The sequence below is a fragment of the Dipodomys spectabilis genome, unplaced genomic scaffold (assembly GCF_019054845.1).
Source record: "Dipodomys spectabilis isolate Male_0828 unplaced genomic scaffold, ASM1905484v1 ptg000240l, whole genome shotgun sequence".
In the NCBI taxonomy this organism is placed as follows: Eukaryota; Metazoa; Chordata; class Mammalia; order Rodentia; family Heteromyidae; genus Dipodomys; species Dipodomys spectabilis.
This window is the reverse complement of record NW_024870917.1, coordinates 4,061,625-4,079,896: the sequence shown is the minus strand read 5'-3', so window position 1 is coordinate 4,079,896 and position 18,272 is coordinate 4,061,625. Positions and strand designations below refer to the sequence as shown.

Here is an 18,272-nt window from a genome sequence, read left to right as displayed (position 1 = left end):
GCCTTGCCCCTTGCACTTAGGGAGACCATCATCTGCCAGGTGCCCGTGGCTCCCGCCTGTAATCCTAGCTACTCAGGAGGATGAGATCTGAGGATCGCAGTTCAAAGCCAGCCCGGGCAGAAAAAGCCCTGTGAGATGAACCACTCAAACAAAAACGCAAGTAGAACTGTGGCTCAAAGTGGTAGAGTGCTATCTTTGAGCTAAGGAGCTCAGGGTCAGCGCCCAGGCCCTGAGTTCAAGCCCCACAGCTAACTCAAAAAAAGCCATCATCACCACCATCAAAGCAGCTACTGGTGGGCTCTGCTCTTCCAGATGAGGAAACTGAGGCACAGAGAAGGAAGTAGCTTTTTGTTGTTTAAATTATGTTTTAGCTTATATGCTCAATGGCAGAGCATAGGCCCGTGCGTTTCTCTACATTATTGCCAAATTTCACACGCTTGAAAATTTTGCCAACCTATTGGATAGGATTGGTATGCAGTTACTGCTTCATTGGAAGTAACTTTCTTATGTCACACGTTTGGCCACTGAAAGCTCGGATTTGGGCTTCCCCTCCCCCAATTACAGGACTGCAGTGAATGGAATTCGGTTCCTGGGGGCTGTGTGGTGCGACAGGCGGTCCACATACCCCTGCTGAGATTATGGCCACCCCCAGATCAGCACCGAGACCCCCCCCTCCCCCCGCAGGCTGGGCACCGTGTCTGACCCGCCTGAACACACGGCCAGCTGCAGGGAGGCCCGTCAGATTGAATGATGAGCTGTGGAGAGGAAGCTGAATGCCGGCCGCCTGCACCATTCACACTGTTTTTGTCCACGGGGCTTAGACACAGCCGCGCGTCCCTTCCTTCTGCTGTCGAAGTGGGAAACACCAGGCTCCTGAAATTCAGTCGTTGAGAGAAACAGCCGCTGTGCCGCCGGGAGCGAGAGGCCCCCTGGGTCCCGGGGCAGGCGCACGCGTGCCGGACCGGCGTGCCCGGCTGGCGCACACACACACACACACATGCACATGCACGCACGCCCTGCTCCTCACCAAGTTCGCGTGTGTGCTTAGTGGCAGTAACGAGGCTTGAACTTAGTCCCTGAGCTTTTTCCATTCAAGGCTAACACTCCTTGAGCCACAGCTCCATGTCTAGCTTTTTGCTGGCTAATTGGAGATAAAGAGCCTCACAGACATCGCTGCCTGGGCTGGCCTTGGACAAGTTTTTAAAAATTAAAGTGATCACCATTTATAAAAACACAAACCGTGTAGAAGTATCGAAGACAGAAAAGACCCTCTCCTTCCCCAAGTAGTCGTCCTTAACTTGATTTTTTGGCCTCCTTTTTGCTATAAAAATGGGTGCATATTCTATGTCTTGTCTCTCCCTCCCTCCCTTTCACCATTCCTTCCTTCCTTCCTTCCTTCCTTCCTTCCTTCCTTCCTTCCTTCCTTCCTTCCTTCCTTCCTTCCCTTCTTTCTGCCAACTCCCATCCTTCCTCAACCTGCAGCCTGGGTTCCGTATCTGGCAGTGTCAGGAAGAGTCCTTGGTTGTCACGAGAGAGGTGACACTGATTCCCGCGTCCCGAGAAGCACAGAGCAGCTGCATTGCGCCGACGCGCCGTGTGGGCTGGCGCGGTCTTCCGTCACCGTCGGTGCGGTTGGTCCCATTGCACCCCGCGCTGCGCTGCACTGAGTTGCTTTGCCATTGAGGTGGTCTCTGCTCATTCATTTTAGACAGTGTCTTTGCACGTAGCCACACCCGGGGCACACGCTCACACACACACCTGAGTTTTTCTGTCAATACTGCCCTCCTCCTGGTGGCTAGAGTAGAAGGGCTGAGCGGTGACCTGTGTGTCCCTGTGGGGACGGCCTGGCCTTCTCGCAGGCAGACCCCGCGTCCCCCACCCTCCCGCCTCGGTCAGCAGAGCGTGTGGGGCTCATTGGAAATGACTTCCATCGCAGTCCGACGGCCCCCTTTGACAGTAGCGCCTCCCCCTTCCCTCTCCCATGAATTCCCTCCATCTTGCCAATGAATCGCAAACAGGATTGATACTCCCCTGACAGAGGGTGTTTAACGATGTTCAGTGTTGGTGACAACAGGAAAGAAAAATTCCCGCTCATTCTTTCCATGTGGATAATGGCCAGGAGGATAAAAGGCGCTGCTTTGTGGTCTCTTATTGAAAGAGCGTTCAATCAAGAGGCTCCAAAATGATCCCCGGGCCCTTTGCTCCCCCCGAGGCCTGTGTCCCCTGTGAGCACTCAGACATGCAGCTCACCGTGGCTGCCACCGCAGCTGCCCGCACCACCACCTTCCTCAGACTCCGGAGGCTGGGGGTGGAGGTGGGGTGCTAGGTTGCCCAGAAATGAGTGCTGTCAGCTGCTGGAGAAGCAGGCAGCTCACCCCAGTCCTCTGGGTCCTCCGCCACCTCGCATGAGTCCCAGAGCGACCGCACCGCAGGATGCGGTTTGCTTTACCTCTGGAATTTCAAACCCAGCCCCGCAGCTCCTTGAGATGACCGTGCATGCGTGCGGTCTGTCTGCATGGGCCCTGGGTGTGCAGATGCCCCGCTGGGTATAAAGATGGATCCCCCACTGGGCTCTGGCAGTGGAGATGGAAAGGGGGTGTTTGCAGCGTCAGACCCAGACACCCAAAGATAACTGCCCAGGAAGGAAGGGTCTCTGAGAGCCTGGGGAGGACAGCTAAGCCCAGCAGAGAGGGTCGTGGGGGGGGGGGGCACGTGCTGAGTGTGGGAGTTCCTTAAGGCCCAGAGGTTCACCCTTGGCCTAGTACAGAGTAGGAAGGGAGAGTGGCGAGATGGACGGATGGATGGATGGATGGATGGACGGATGGATGGATGGTTGACAGAAGATGAGTGGATGGATGGACAGACTGATGATGGCTGAGTGGATGGATGGTCGGTGATGGGTGGATGGACAGATCGATAAATAGGTGAGTGGATGGATGAGGATAGGTGGATGGACAGATGGACAAGGGTTGGCCGGGTAAATGGATGATGATGGATGGGTGGACAGATGGTTGATGATACAGCAGTGGATGGAGGGATGGATAGATGGACAAGTGGGTGCATGGAGAATGGATCTGTGCACGCATGAGCAGAAAGTATGGGAGAGCACTGTCCACAGAGTGAGCGAGCCCAGGTCCTGGGTGTGAAGGTGGCAGAGACACAGAGCCCCAAAACCTTCTGCTGTGTGGCCACCTGGAGGCTCCTCCATGGCGTCCGTGTCCCTTGGATGATTCATGCTCTGCCCCCCCCAGGCATGGGTGGGGAGAAAGTGTGTGACTCTGATGCCTGACGGCCTGAGCAGTGCCTCCCTGCCAGCCGGGGGGCAGCGGACACAGGCCCAGGACACTCAGAGACGCCCTGCAACGCCAGTCTGCTCGTACTGACCGGCGCTCCTTAAGTCTTCTCTCTTTTACTCTAAACTAATTTCATTTGCTTGAAAATACTGAGAAAATGCTGCCACCCCCCCCCCCATGGCAGGGGCCCCTGGATGGCCGGCTTGCGGGCACCTGCCGGCCCTGATCCACATGGCACAGGTGTTCTCCTCCGGTGTGGGTGTTTATGGGTGGTTTTTGAACTCCAAATGGGCCCGCCTATTTGGTGGCTTCCTGCCTGCTCCCTGCTGCCCAGGCCTCGGGAGGAAAAGCCGTCGTTCGCTTGTAACTCATGTAAGTTTTAACCCTAAGGCACAGTGATGCCTGGGCTGTTAGAAGTGGCCTTCCCGAGGGTGGGGCTGGGGGCGCTTGAAAGAAGGCAGGGGGAGTGGAGTGGAGGCCGGGGTCCGATGCGGGGAGGAGGGCAGTCGTGGAGCGGCTGGAACCGGTGCCTGGGGCGCTGCCCGGCTGCGTCCCCGGGTCTCACCCAGGCAGTCTCTCAAGATGAGATTTTCATCCATTTCAGACAGTGCCTGTCCCTAATCCTCTGTGCGTGGACAAAAGAGGCCAGACAGGACACTGCCCCCCACCCCCTGGAGCGGACAGGGGGCCTGGCCTGGGGTCGTTAGGATCTGGTACCGCAGCATGGCAGCGGTGGTGGGCGCCGGGTGCACTCTGCCAGCAGAGGAAGGAGACACAACTCCAGCTCCCGCCACCGGACCCGGCTGCGAGGGGGCAGTCACGCCTCTCCCCTGCATGAACCTGGGAAGGAGCCAGCACGGATTCGAACCCAAGCCTAGCCTCCACCAACCAGGGTCAAGGGTCTGAGGAGCAGGCTCTGAAAGCAGCCCTTTCCTCAGCTGCGAGTGCCACCCCACCCCGGCGTCCCTCCCGGGCCCCGCCGATGCCATCCTGGGTGCCGCTCATCTGAGAGTCCGGTTGGGAGGCGATGGCTGTATGTAGAGGCTTCCCATGAACGCCACAGTGCGGTGTTGGGTCCAGCCGGGACCTGGGGCCAGGCGGCCAAACAGCCGCCCGCCCCACCGTCCTGCAACCCCCGGTCAGACGTCCTGAGCCTCTAGCTTGTGCCCTGGAGCGGCGTCCTCCCTGGAGAGCTGGTTCCCTGCTGTCCAAGGCCCAGAGCACAGACTGTGGGTGGAGCCAAAGGGCCCATCTCTATTACACCCATGGCCTCTAGAGGAGGTCGCGCTTACCCTTACAGTGAGGGCGACTAGACCGTGACGTGACTGAGGTCAGGACCCCGGCCAGGCTGCTCCCGCCGGCTGAGGGCCCCTCTCCCCTATGCTGTGTGCACGGGGCACTCCAGCGGGGCCCTCCGCCTCCTCCCCACCCCCCTGCTCTCACTGTGCCCTCCTCCCCACCCCCCTGCTCCCATGGTGCCCTCCTCCCCACCCCCCTGCTCCCACGGTGCTCTCCTCCCCAACCCCTCCTGCCTGCTCCCACGGTGCCCTCCTCCCCACCCCCCTGCTCCCACGGTGCCCTCCTCCCCACCCCCCTGCCTGCTCCCACGGTGCCCTCCTCCCCACCCCCCTGCTCCCACGGTGCCCTCCTCCCCACCCCCCTGCCTGCTCCCACGGTGCCCTCCTCCCCACCCCCCTGCTCCCACGGTGCCCTCCTCCCCACCCCCTCCTGCTCCCACGGTGCCCACCTCCCCACCCCCCTGCTCCCACGGTGCCCTCCTCCCCACCTCCCTCCTGCTCCCACGGTGCCCTCCTCCCCACCCCCCTGCTCCCACGGTGCCCTCCTCCCCACCCCCCTGCCTGCTCCCACAGTGCCCTCCTCCCCAACCCCCTGCCTGCTCCCACGGTGCCCTCCTCCCCACCCCCCTGCTCCCACGGTGCCCTCCTCCCCACCCCCCTGCTCCAATGGTGCCCTCCTCCCCACCCACCTGCTCCCACGGTGCCCTCCTCCCCACCCCCCTGCTCCCACGGTGCCCTCCTCCCCACCCCCCTGCTCCCACGGTGCCCTCCTCCCCACCCCCTCCTGCTCCCACGGTGCCCTCCTCCCCACCCCCCTGCTCCCACGGTGCCCTCCTCCCCACCCCCCTGCTCCCACGGTGCCCTCCTCCCCACCCCCCTGCTCCCACGGTGCCCTCCTCCCCACCTCCCTTCTGCTCCCACGGTGCCTTCCTCCCCACCTCCCTCCTGCTCCCACGGTGCCCTCCTCCCCACCCCCCTGCCTGCTCCCACGGTGCCCTCCCCACCCCCCTGCTCCCACGGTGCCCTCCTCCCCACCCCCCTGCTCCCACGGTGCCCTCCTCCCCACCCCCCTGCTCCCACGGTGCCCTCCTCCCCACCCCCCTCCTGCTCCCACGGTGCCCTCTTCCCCACCCCCCTGCTCCCACGGTGCCCTCCTCCCCACCCCCCTGCTCCCACGGTGCCCTCCTCCCCACCCCCTGCTCCCACGGTGTCCTCCTCCCCACCCCCCTGCTCCCACGGTGCCCTCCTCCCCACCACCCTGCTCTCACGGTGCCCTCCTCCCCACCCCCCTGCTCCCACGGTGCCCTCCTCCCCAACCCCTGCTCCCACGGTGCCCTCCTCCCCACCTCCCTGTTCCCACGGTGCCCTCCTCCCCACCCCCTCCTGCTCTCACAGTGCCCTCCACCCCACCCCCCTGCTCCCACGGTGCCCTCCTCCCCACCTCCCTGCTCCCACAGGGCCCTCCTCCCCACCCCCCTGCTCCCACGGTGCCCTCCTCCCCACCTCCCCTGCTCCCACGGTGCCCTCCTCCCCACCCCCTCCTGCTCCCACGGTGCCCTCCTCCCCACCTCCCTGCTCCCACGGTGCCCTCCTCCCCACCCCCCTGCTCCCACGGTGCCCTCCTCCCCACCCCCCTGCCTGCTCCCACAGTGCCCTCCTCCCCACCCCCCTGCTCCCACGGTGCCCTCCTCCCCACCCCCCTGCTCCCACGGTGCCCTCCTCCCCACCACCCTCCTGCTCCCACGGTGCCCTCCTCCCCACCACCCTCCTGCTCCCACGGTGCCCTCCTCCCCACCCCCCTGCTCCCACGGTACCCTCCTCCCCACCCCCTCCTGCTCCCACGGTGCCCTCATCCCCACCCCCCTGCTCCCACGGTGCCCTCCTCCCCACCTCCCTGCTCCCACGGTGCCCTCCTCCCCACCCACCTGCTCCCACGGTGCCCTCCTCCCCACCCCCTGCTCCCACGGTGCCCTCCTCCCCACCTCCCTGTTCCCACGGTGCCCTCCTCCCCACCCCCTCATGCTCTCACGGTGCCCTCCTCCCCACCCCCCTGCTCCCACGGTGCCCTCCTCCCCACCTCCCTGCTCCCACAGTGCCCTCCTCCCCACCCCCCTGCTCCCACGGTGCCCTCCTCCCCACCTCCCCTGCTCCCACGGTGCCCTCTTCCCCACCCCCTCCTGCTCCCACGGTGCCCTCCTCCCCACCTCCCTGCTCCCACGGTGCCCTCCTCCCCACCCCCCTGCTCCCACGGTGCCCTCCTCCCCACCCCCCTGCCTGCTCCCACGGTGCCCTCCTCCCCACCCCCCTGCTCCCACGGTGCCCTCCTCCCCACCCCCCTGCTCCCACGGTGCCCTCCTCCCCACCCCCCTGCTCCCACGGTGCCCTCCTCCCCACCCCCTCCTGCTCCCACGGTGCCCTCCTCCCCACCCCCCTGCTCCCACGGTGCCCTCCTCCCCACCCCCCTGCTCCCACGGTGCCCTCCTCCCCACCCCCCTTCTCCCACGGTGCCCTCCTCCCCACCCCCCTGCCTGCTCCCACGGTGCCCTCCTCCCCACCCCCTCCTGCTCTCACGGTGCCCTCCTCCCCACCCCCCTGCTCCCACGGTGCCCTCCTCCCCACCCCCCTGCTCCCACGGTGCCCTCCTCCCCACCCCCCTGCCTGCTCCCACGGTGCCCTCCTCCCCACCCCCCTGCTCCCACAGTGCCCTCCTCCCCACCCCCCTGCCTGCTCCCACGGTGCCCTCCTCCCCACCCCCCTGCTCCCACGGTGCCCTCCTCCCCACCCACCTGCTCCCACGGTGCCCTCCTCCCCACCCCCCTGCTCCCACGGTGCCCTCCTCCCCACCTCCCTCCTGCTCCCACGGTGCCTTCCTCCCCACCCCCCTGCTCCCACGGTGCCCTCCTCCCCACCCACCTGCTCCCACGGTGCCCTCCTCCCCACCCCCCTGCTCCCACAGTGCCCTCCTCCCCACCTCCCTCCTGCTCCCACGGTGCCCTCCTCCCCACCCCCCTGCCTGCTCCCACAGTGCCCTCCTCCCCACCCCCCTGCTCCCACGGTGCCCCCCTCCCCACCCCCCTGCCTGCTCCCACGGTGCCCTCCTCCCCACCCCCCTGCCTGCTCCCACGGTGCCCTCCTCCCCACCCCCCTGCCTGCTCCCACGGTGCCCTCCTCCCCACCCCCCTGCCTGCTCCCATGGTGCCCTCCTCCCCACCCCCTCCTGCTCCCACGGTGCCCTCCTCCCCACCCCCCTGCTCCAACGGTGCCCTCCTCACCACCCCCCTGCTCCCACGGTGCCCTCCTCCCCACCCCCTCCTGCTCCCACGGTGCCCTCCTCCCGACCCCCTCCTGCTCTCACGGTGCCCTCCTCCCCACCCCCCTGCTCCCACGGGGCCCTCCTCCCCACCACCCTGCTCTTACGGTGCCCTCCTCCCCACCCCCTCCTGCTCCCACGGTGCCCTCCTCCCCACCTCCCTGCTCCCACGGTGCCCTCCTCCCCACCCCCCTGCTCCCACGGTGCCCTCCTCCCCACCCCCCTGCTCCCACGGTGCCCTCCTCCCCACCCCCCTGCTCCCACGGTGCCTCCTCCCCACCCCCCTGCTCCCACGGTGCCCTCCTCCCCACCCCCTGCTCCCACGGTGCCCTCCTCCCCACCTCCCTGTTCCCACGGTGCCCTCCTCCCCACCCCCTCCTGCTCTCACGGTGCCCTCCTCCCCACCCCCCTGCTCCCACGGTGCCCTCCTCCCCACCCCCTCCTGCTCCCACGGTGCCCTCCTCCCCACCCCCCTGCTCCAACGGTGCCCTCCTCCCCACCCCCCTGCTCCCACGGTGCCCTCCTCCCCACCCCCTCCTGCTCCCACGGTGCCCTCCTCCCCACCCCCCTGCTCCCACGGTGCCCTCCTCCCCACCCCCTCCTGCTCCCACGGTGCCCTCCTCCCCACCCCCCTGCTCCCACGGTGCCCTCCTCCCACCCCCCTGCCTGCTCCCACGGTGCCCTCCTCCCCACCCCCCTGCTCCCACGGTGCCCTCCTCCCCACCCCCTCCTGCTCCCACGGTGCCCACCTCCCCACCCCCCTGCTCCCACGGTGCCCTCCTCCCCACCTCCCTCCTGCTCCCACGGTGCCCTCCTCCCCACCCCCCTGCTCCCACGGTGCCCTCCTCCCCACCCCCCTGCCTGCTCCCACGGTGCCCTCCTCCCCACCCCCCTGCCTGCTCCCACGGTGCCCTCCTCCCCACCCCCTCCTGCTCCCACGGTGCCCTCCTCCCCACCCCCCTGCTCCCACGGTGCCCTCCTCCCCACCCCCCTGCCTGCTCCCACAGTGCCCTCCTCCCCACCCCCCTGCTCCCACGGTGCCCTCCTCCCCACCCCCCTGCTCCCACGGTGCCCTCCTCCCCACCCCCCTGCTCCCACGGTGCCCTCCTCCCCACCCCCTCCTCCTCCCACGGTGCCCTCCTCCCCACCCCCCTGCTCCCACGGTGCCCTCCTCCCCACCCCCCTTCTCCCACGGTGCCCTCCTCCCCACCCCCCTGCCTGCTCCCACGGTGCCCTCCTCCCCACCCCCTCCTGCTCTCACGGTGCCCTCCTCCCCACCCCCCTGCTCCCACGGTGCCCTCCTCCTCACCCCCCTGCTCCCACGGTGCTCTCCTCCCCACCCCCCTGCCTGCTCCCACGGTGCCCTCCTCCCCACCCCCCTGCTCCCACGGTGCCCTCCTCCCCACCCCCCTGCCTGCTCCCACGGTGTCCTCCTCCCCACCCCCTCCTGCTCTCACGGTGCCCTCCTCCCCACCCCCCTGCTCCCACGGGGCCCTCCTCCCCACCACCCTGCTCTTACGGTGCCCTCCTCCCCACCTGCCTGCTCCCACGGTGCCCTCCTCCCCACCCCCCTGCTCCCACGGTGCCCTCCTCCCCACCCCCCTGCTCCCACGGTGCCCTCCTCCCCACCCCCTGCTCCCACGGTGCCCTCCTCCCCACCTCCCTGTTCCCACGGTGCCCTCCTCCCCACCCCCTCCTGCTCTCACGGTGCCCTCCTCCCCACCCCCCTGCTCCCACGGTGCCCTCCTCCCCACCTCCCTGCTCCCACAGTGCCCTCCTCCCCACCCCCCTGCTCCCACGGTGCCCTCCTCCCCACCTCCCCTGCTCCCACGGTGCCCTCCTCCCCACCCCCTCCTGCTCCCACGGTGCCCTCCTCCCCACCTCCCTGCTCCCACGGTGCCCTCCTCCCCACCCCCCTGCTCCCACGGTGCCCTCCTCCCCACCCCCCTGCCTGCTCCCACAGTGCCCTCCTCCCCACCCCCCTGCTCCCACGGTGCCCTCCTCCCCACCCCCCTGCTCCCACGGTGCCCTCCTCCCCACCCCCCTGCTCCCACGGTGCCCTCCTCCCCACCCCCTCCTGCTCCCACGGTGCCCTCCTCCCCACCCCCCTGCTCCCACGGTGCCCTCCTCCCCACCCCCCTTCTCCCACGGTGCCCTCCTCCCCACCCCCCTGCTCCCACGGTGCCCTCCTCCCCACCTCCCTCCTGCTCTCATGGTACCCTCTGCCTCCCTCCACTCCTTCAGCAGCAGGTCCCCTCTGGCCTGTGCCCACCTCTGGGCTCCATCTTGGTGGGGAGAAGGGTCCCCGGGGACCAGGCTGGGGACCCACCCTCTCCTGCTGCCCCGCTGCCCCTTAGGTGTCTCGGGCGCCTTGCACCCGCTCCCACCTCCACACCTGGCCCAGGCCTCTGGCTGTCTGGCCAATCACGGTGTCTTTGTGGAGCTGTCCCTTCCTCTGTCCTCACGTGAACCTGCGGGTCCTTGCTTCGAAGGGCTGGTGGCACGTTCCTGCTTACTGAGCTCGCAGCTCCCCCGCCCGCCAGCCAGCCTGCAGACCCCCCCTCACTGTGGCCTGACCATGTCCTGTGGTGGCCACAAAGGCCACCCATGCCTCCCTCCCTCCCTCCCTCCTTCCTTCCTTCCCTCCCTCCCTCCCTCCCTCCTGGCCTGGGCAGAGGCCCTGGAGACAGGCGGCCCAAGGGGGGCTCCCAGACTGGGCAGAGGGTGGAGGGGAGGGGATTACAGGGCCTGGGGTGGGTGTGGGTGTTGCACAAAGCCAGCCCTGTGTGTCCCCTGAATGCCCAGCTTTGTCCCAGGCCCCAGCAGACAGACTTGGGCCTTGCACAATCGGGCTGGGCCGCCCGGGGCTCTGGACGGGCCTCGCCTGGGGAGACAGGAGGTATGGCCACGGGGGAGTGGTCCCAGGCCTGGCCCTTGCGTGACCCGGGCTCTGTCGTTCCCTTGGGAGTGTGAGTGTCCCACAGGCAGCGACGGGCCTCGGGCAGGCCTCACCAGAAGTGACGTCCTGGGAGGAGCAGCTCTGACTTGGTGGCGCTTCTGTGCCTTGTGTGGTGGAGAAGGGGTGAGGGGCGGCGGGCGCTGGAGGCTGGCAGGGACTTCTGGGGGGGAAGCCGCCACCCACCGGCACACCTGGGGCACATCGGTCTAGTCAAAGCTTCGGAGAAAACCACGCTGGTGGCAGGAGGGGGTTGGCCTCCCAGGCGTGATGGCTGGGGCCAGGCCCGGGCCGGCAGGAGGCTGGCAGTGGCCTGGGATTTGAACCTGTGTCTCTGGGATCCCTCCCTCAGCTAATTGCTTAGTGCCCGGGGGCGGGGCGACGGGAGGAGGAAGGGCACCAGGGAGCCGTCTGTCCACTGCGAGCGCCCCCTCTGAAGACCCCGCCCCTTGCCGGTGGCTCCCACCAGTGGCGGAGGCCCCGGCTGGCCTGCGTCCGCAGAGCCACCTCCCTGGGCAGGACCAACACAGCCTCTTCCCTTCCCACCCAGGAGGCTTTCCTCCCGAGCAGCGCTGCCCCCGAGGGCTGAGCGCCCGCTCAGGCGGGCAGCCGCGCCCCCCTGGGAGCTGGTGTTTGCTGGGGGTGTGCCCTTGGTGTTGAGGTGGCACTGTCAGGGTGGTGTCTGTGTCGGAGGTTGAGCTGGTGTTTGGTGGGGTGTAGGAAGTTGGGTGTTGCCTGTTGGGGTATAGGATATCAGGGTGTTGGTGGTGGAGGTGGAGGGGTATCCGGGTGTTGTCTGTTAAGGTACAGGAGTTTCAAGGTGTGTCTCCTTGGGGCTAGGTTGAGTGCTGTCTGCCAGAGCATTGGGGTTTCTAGGCATCTTTGGTGGGATGTAGTTGTGTTGGGTGTGAGAGTGTGGAGGCGTGCTCTGGTTGTGCACGCATGCACACACATGCACACAACCCTGCACATATGTTCCTGGTTTCACGGTACCCGACTCTGGCTTCCTTCCACACCGTTGGCCCGTGGGCTCTTCTCGCTGCCCCTGCCCGGCCAGGTACCCAGGTCCTGTTCCATGGTCTCCACGCAGTCTTTCCCTGCTGGGGCCCTGGCCCGGCGTGCCCTCCGCTGCTCACGGGAGACGGTGTGAACCTCCCCCTGCACCCTCATGGCCTGCCTAGTCCATGGGGGATGGGGGGGGGGGGGTGAGCTGCAGTCCTGCAGGGGTGGGGGCGGGGGTGGTGAGCTGCAGCCTCCACCCGAGTCTCACGTGTACCCTGTCTCCACAGCCGAGCTGGAGTTCGTGCAGATCCTGGTGATCGTGGTGGTGATGATGGTGATGGTGGTGGTGATCACGTGCCTGCTGAGCCACTACAAGCTGTCCGCCCGCTCCTTCATCAGCCGGCACGGCCAGGAGAGGAGGAGAGAGGACGGCCTTTCCTCGGTGAGTGGCCGGCCCGGTACGCGTCTGAGCCCAAAGCCAAGGCTAGAAGAGAAGCCGCCTGGCGTGGTCTGGAGCAGACCCTGGGGCCAGGCAGACAGCTTTGAGATGCCAGGTGGCCTCCGCCTTGTGCCAGCACTGCGGACCTCATGGCTGGGAGGAGGAGGCTTCCGAGCAGGAAGGCCTTGGTGCGCGTACGCTGTGCGGGGAGTGGGGAGCAGGGAGTGAATCGCAGGGGCCAGCATCGCCCAGCCAGGGCTGACCCGGGCGGGACTGGAACAGCAGACGGGAGACCGCTGCAGCTGGCCACCACGGGACTGGAGTTCTGGGGACTTCAGAGATCTGGGGCCGAGGGACAGGTAGCCCATGGACCGCTGGATAGATCTGCTGAGCCCCCTGTGCACCAGGCTGGGACCGGGGGACGGGCCCGGCCCGGGGCTGCAGGCAGCAAGACTAGCGGGTAGAGATGGGGCCGCCCCCAGTGGGCCAGGCTCCGATGCAGACGGGTTGCGGGAGAGGGCAGAGACCCAGCCACCGGCCTCCTTATCCTGGGAGGCTCAACCTCCGCAGCCTCCGCTCAGAAGTGTTCCAAAGCAGGTTGTGCATCTGCTCCAGACGCAGATGTGTCCCTTGCCATTCCCTAAACAGGGCAGGGTTGTAAGCCAGGGCCCTCGAGAAGGCCCAGGCTCCAGGCTGGGGACTCCTGTTTCCTAGCAGAGGCCAAGCATCTGCAGATTTGACGCTGCTGGCCTGGAACCATCTTCACGGTGCCAAGAGCCCTCATCACCAGCACCTGTTGGTCCGGGGCTCCTGGAGATGAACTCAGCCTAGAACTTGCTGGGCAGACACTGCCAGTCAAGTCATGTCCCCTGCACCACCCCCGCCCCCTTTTTGGCCTTAGTTATTTCTCAGACAGGGTCTCATCTCTGCCAAGGGCCACCTGCAGGCCACAGCCCTCCTGCCCAGGGTCCTCGGGATCTGGGGGCCACCACAGCCAGCTTACTGATTGAGATAGGGTCTCACTACCTTTTTGCCTAGAACTTGAGTCACTAGGATTACAGGTAGGAGCACTGTACCCAGCAGCCACCGTTGTGTAGGTAGGACGTGCTGGTATATGTGTGTGTGTGTCCTTGTGCTGGTCCTGGGGCTTGAACTTGGGCCCTGGGCATTCTCCCTGAGCTTTTCACTCAAGGCAAGCACTCTACCACTTGAGCCACAGCCTGACTTCCTGTTTTGTGGTAGTTAACTACAGCTTAGAGTCTCATGGACTTCCCTACTGGGCTGTCTTTGAACTGTGATCCCCCAGATCTCAGCCTCTTGAGTGGCTAGGATTACAGGCGTGAGCCACTGTGCCTGGTGCCCATGTTGTGTGTTTTGATGTGTTGGAATGCGGGCACTCCCACGTTATCTCCTTGAAACCACATGTTGAGGCCTTGGCGTGGGGGGCAGGCATCCAGTGGCTGAGAACTTTCTCCATCTGTGAGGCCCAGGGCCGGCTGAGGGGGCTCTGTCTTGCTGTTGAGTGTTTGGAACAGATGCGCATTTCTGCAGCTGGGTTCAGTGTTTCACGGAGGGAGACTGGAAGTCACCAAAGCCTAGGCAGGCCGGGTGACAGGAGCAGCAGCCTGTCCCCAAAGCTGGGGGCCCCCAGGTGCCAGGACGGCAGGGCCAGGGCTGGCCGCGTTCCCGGGGACGCCTGGGGCTGGCAGTGCCACCCAGGATCTCTGCGCTGAGCCAAGGGGTGTTGGCCTCTGCCCGAGCGGGCGGGGCCGCCCCAGGCAGGTCGGGGCACCTCTGCAGGCGTCGGGCCCGGCCTCGGTGCGTCACCCCACTGGCAGGACAAGAGCTCCGGCTCTGGCAGCGGTGGCAGGGACGTGGTCAGTCCCCACCCAGGCCCGGCGTGCATCTTGAGGGCCAGCGGCCTCCGCCCAACACGTCCACGTGCTGCCAGCCCGGAGCCCCCGGCTGGTGTTTGCTGTCCCCGTCACCCAGCAACGACGGGCGCTGCCGGCTGCGTGACGACTGATCCATGTGTCCTGGCTGCGGTCGGCCATGGCCGGGGTTGGCCCCGCTTCGAGGGAGAAGCTGGGGCTTCTGGAGACGGGACTCTAGCCCGAGTCCAAGAGCTTGTCCAAGCCGCGGAAGCCCGGAGCTGGTGGGGAGCACCAAGTGTGGGAAGAGCAGAGGGAAGCCCGGAGGTGGAGCTGGCCCTTGAGGGCGTGGGGGGCAAACGGTCGGCCGGCGGCTCCCAGCTCGGCCATGCCTGATTTCTGGGGCACCTGCGGGCTGAAGAAGAGCCCCCCCTTTGCCGATGGGCTGATCGCAGGGTGCCTGGGACACCTGGCCGGGTAAACACCACGTCTAGTGAGGACCAACCCGGACAGTGGCTCCCTGCGAGTCCCCTCCCACACGAGCCTCAGCTGAGGAGTCTCTGCGCCTCGTGGCCTCTGGAGAGACCCCACGCGGCCGCCAGACCTGCGCCCTGTCTGTCCACTCCGGCTAGCCCCTGACATGGCTTCCAGCTGTGGCTGCTTTTCAGGAAAACTTGGGGACCCCTATCCTCACTGTGTGGAGCCACAACTCCGCCCGCCCCGCCCCGCCCCGCCCCGCCCTGGGCACTGGGGACAGGTGCACAGGAGGGCCCGAGACGGTGCTGAAGTCAGTCCTGACGCAGCCCCCCCCCCCCCCAGCTGCGTCGGGGAAGAAGGACACCTCACGCTGGGACACGGGAACACGTGGAGGCTGAGGACGCATCCCAGGCTTCCTTCCCTGCCCACACAAGGCTGTCATGCTGCTGGAGCTGGCAGAAGCTGCCCGGCATCCCAGCCGCCTTTCCCCGCTCAGCCAGGGTCTGGGATGAGGAAACCCCGTGTCCTCCTCTCGGTCCCCAAATAGGTCCTCAGATCTCCGCTGGCTCTCCTCCCAGGCCCAGCCACAGGCAAGGTCCGCCCAGAGGCCTCCGGTGTCCCGGCCCACCCCAGGCCTGGGGCCAGGCTTCTTCCCTGTCCATTGTCACTACCGCCTGCCACCACCGTGTGTCTGCCAGGCGGTGGCTTGTGGGGCTGGAGGGTATGATCTTGGCATTGGGGGCCGAGGCTGGGGGGGGGGAGGCTGAGGCTCTGGAGTGGGGGCGAGGCTCTGGGGTAGGGGCGAGGCTCAGGGGGGGCCGAGGCTCTGGGGGGGCGAGGCTCTGAGGGGGGGCCGAGGCTCTGGGGGGGCTGAGGCTCTGGGGGGGCGAGGCTCTGGGGGGGGGCGAGGCTCTGGGGGGGGGGCCGAGGCTCTGGGGGGGCCGAGGCTCAGGGGGGGGCCGAGGCTCTGGGGGGGCCGAGGCTCTGGGGGGGGCCGAGGCTCTGGGGGGGCCGAGGCTCTGGGGGGGGGCGAGGCTCTGGGGGGGCCGAGGCTCTGGGGTGGGGGCAAGGCTCTGGGGTGGGGGCGAGGCTCTGGGGGGGCGAGGCTCTGGGGGGGGCTGAGGCTCTGGGGGGGGGCGAGGCTCTGGGGGGGGCTGAGGCTCTGGGGGGGGGCGAGGCTCTGGGGGGGCGAGGCTCTGGGGGGGCCGAGGCTCTGGGGGGCCGAGGCTCTGGGGGGCCGAGGCTCTGGGGGGGCGAGGCTCTGGGGTGGGGGCGAGGCTCTGGGGGGGCCGAGGCTCTGGGGGGCCGAGGCTCTGGGGGGGGCCGAGGCTCTGGGGGGGGCGAGGCTCTGGGGGGGCGAGGCTCTGGGGGGGGGCTGAGGCTCTGGGGGGCCGAGGCTCTGGGGGGGCGAGGCTCTGGGGGGGGGCGAGGCTCTGGGGGGGCAAGGCTCTGGGGGGGCCGAGGCTCTGGGGTGGGGACGAGGCTCGGGGGGGCCGAGGCTCGGGGGGGGGGCCGAGGCTCTGGGGGGGCGAGGCTCTGGGGGGGGGCTGAGGCTCTGGGGGGCCGAGGCTCTGGGGGGGGCTGAGGCTCTGGGGGGGGCGAGGCTCTGGGGGGGACTGAGGCTCTGGGGGGGGGCTGAGGCTCTGGGGGGGACTGAGGCTCTGGGGTGGGGGCGAGGCTCTGGGGGGCCGAGGCTCTGGGGGGGGCCTTGGCTCTGGGGTGGGGGCGAGGCTCTGGGGGGGCCGAGGCTCTGGGGGGGGCCGAGGCTCTGGGGGGGGCCGAGGCTCTGGGGGGGCCGAGGCTCTGGGGGGGGGCCGAGGCTCTGGGGGGGGGGGTGAGGCTCTGGGGGGGGGGGCGAGGCTCTGGGGGGGGGGCGAGGCTCTGGGGGGGGGGCCGAGGCTCTGGGGTGGGGGCGAGGCTCTGGGGTGGGGGCGAGGCTCTGGGGTGGGGGCGAGGCTCTGGGGGGGGCGAGGCTCTGGGGGGGGCGAGGCTCTGGGGGGGGCCGAGGCTCTGGGGGGGGTGAGGCTCTGGTGGCTGGGGGCGAGGCTCTGGGGGGGGGGGCGAGGCTCTGGGGGGGGGGGGCCGAGGCTCTGGGGGGGCCGAGGCTCTGGGGGGGGACCGAGGCTCTGGGGGGGGCCGAGGCTCTGGGGGGCCGAGGCTCTGGGGAGGAGGGACCAGCCGTGTGGCTCTGAGTCTGGGGTCGAGGCAGGCACTGCGCCCCACCCAGCTGACCGCTGTGTCCCGTTCCAACCTGCAGGAGGGGTGTCTCTGGCCCTCAGAGAGCACGGCGTCCGGAGGCGGGATCCCCGAGGTGAGACCCACACCACATCCCCCACCAGCCACATCCCCACTGGCCACGTCTCCTGCCCAGCCACGTCCCCTGCCCAGCCACGTCCCCTGCCCAGCCATGTCACCCACCGGCCACATCCCCACCGGCCACATCCCCTGCCCAGCCACATCCCCACCGGCCACATCCCCTGCCCAGCCATGTCCCCTGCCCAGCCACATCCCCCGCCGGCCACGTCCCCTGCCCAGCCACATTCCCCGCCGGCCACGTCCCCTGCCCAGCCATGTCACCCACAGGCCACATTCCCCGTCAGCCACGTCCCCTGCCCAGCCACATCCCCCACCGGCCACGTCCCCTGCCCAGCCATATCACCCACAGGCCACATTCCCCGCCAGCCACGTCCCCTGCCCAGCCACATCCCCCACCGGCCACGTTCCCTGCCCAGCCACATCCCCCACCGGCCACGTTCCCTGCCCAGCCACGTCCCCCACCAGCCACGTCCCCTGCCCAGCCACATCCCCTGCCCAGCCATGTCCCCCACTAGCCATGTCCCCCACTAGCCACATCCCCTGCCCAGCTGTGTCCCCCACCAGCCACGTTCCCCACCAGCCACGTCCCCCACCAGCCATGTCCCCCACCAGCCACGTCCCCCACCAGCCACGTCCCCCACCAGCCATGTCCCCCACCAGCCATGTCCCCCACCGGCCACGTCCCCCACCGGCCATGTCCCCCACTGGCCACGTCCCCTGCCCAGCCCTTGCCCAGCCCACTCCCCTGCCCTCCTGTGCTGATGCCATGGCCACCCTGTGCCAGGGCCAAGGCCTGACCTCAGAGGCTGCTGCCACACAGCCTCTACCACACAGCCTCACTCCTGCTACTGACACCCTCCACACCTCTACCCATACCCCACCCCATGCCCTCCACACCCCACCCCACGCCCTCCACACCCCACCCCATACCCTCACCCCACGCCCTCCACACCCCACCCCATACCCTCACCCCACACCCTCCACACCCCACCCCATACCCTCACCCCACGCCCTCCACACCTCACGCCCTCCACACCCCACGCCCTCCACACCCCACCCCATACCCTCACCCCACACCCTCCACACCCCACCCCACGCCCTCCACACCCCACCCCATACCCCACCTCACGCCCTCCACACCCCACACCATACCCTCACCCCACACCCTCCACACCCCACACCATACCCTCACCCCACACCCTCCACACCCCACGCCCTCCACACCCCACGCCCTCCACACCCCACCCCACTCCCTCCACACCCCACCCCATACCCCACCCCACGCCCTCCACACCCCACCCCATACCCCA

At 68.1% G+C, this 18,272-nt stretch overlaps 1 protein-coding gene across 1 annotated transcript in view; it reads left to right on the top strand.

The window, feature by feature from the left end:
• Positions 1-18,272, top strand: part of Pmepa1 (prostate transmembrane protein, androgen induced 1) — a 45,570-nt gene that overhangs the window by 25,222 nt on the left and 2,076 nt on the right. Inside the window, exons 2-3 of the mRNA XM_042699240.1 lie at positions 12,147-12,301; positions 16,904-16,957. Coding sequence (XP_042555174.1) covers positions 12,147-12,301; positions 16,904-16,957 — 209 coding nt within the window. The remainder of the gene's footprint in view (positions 1-12,146; positions 12,302-16,903; positions 16,958-18,272) is intronic.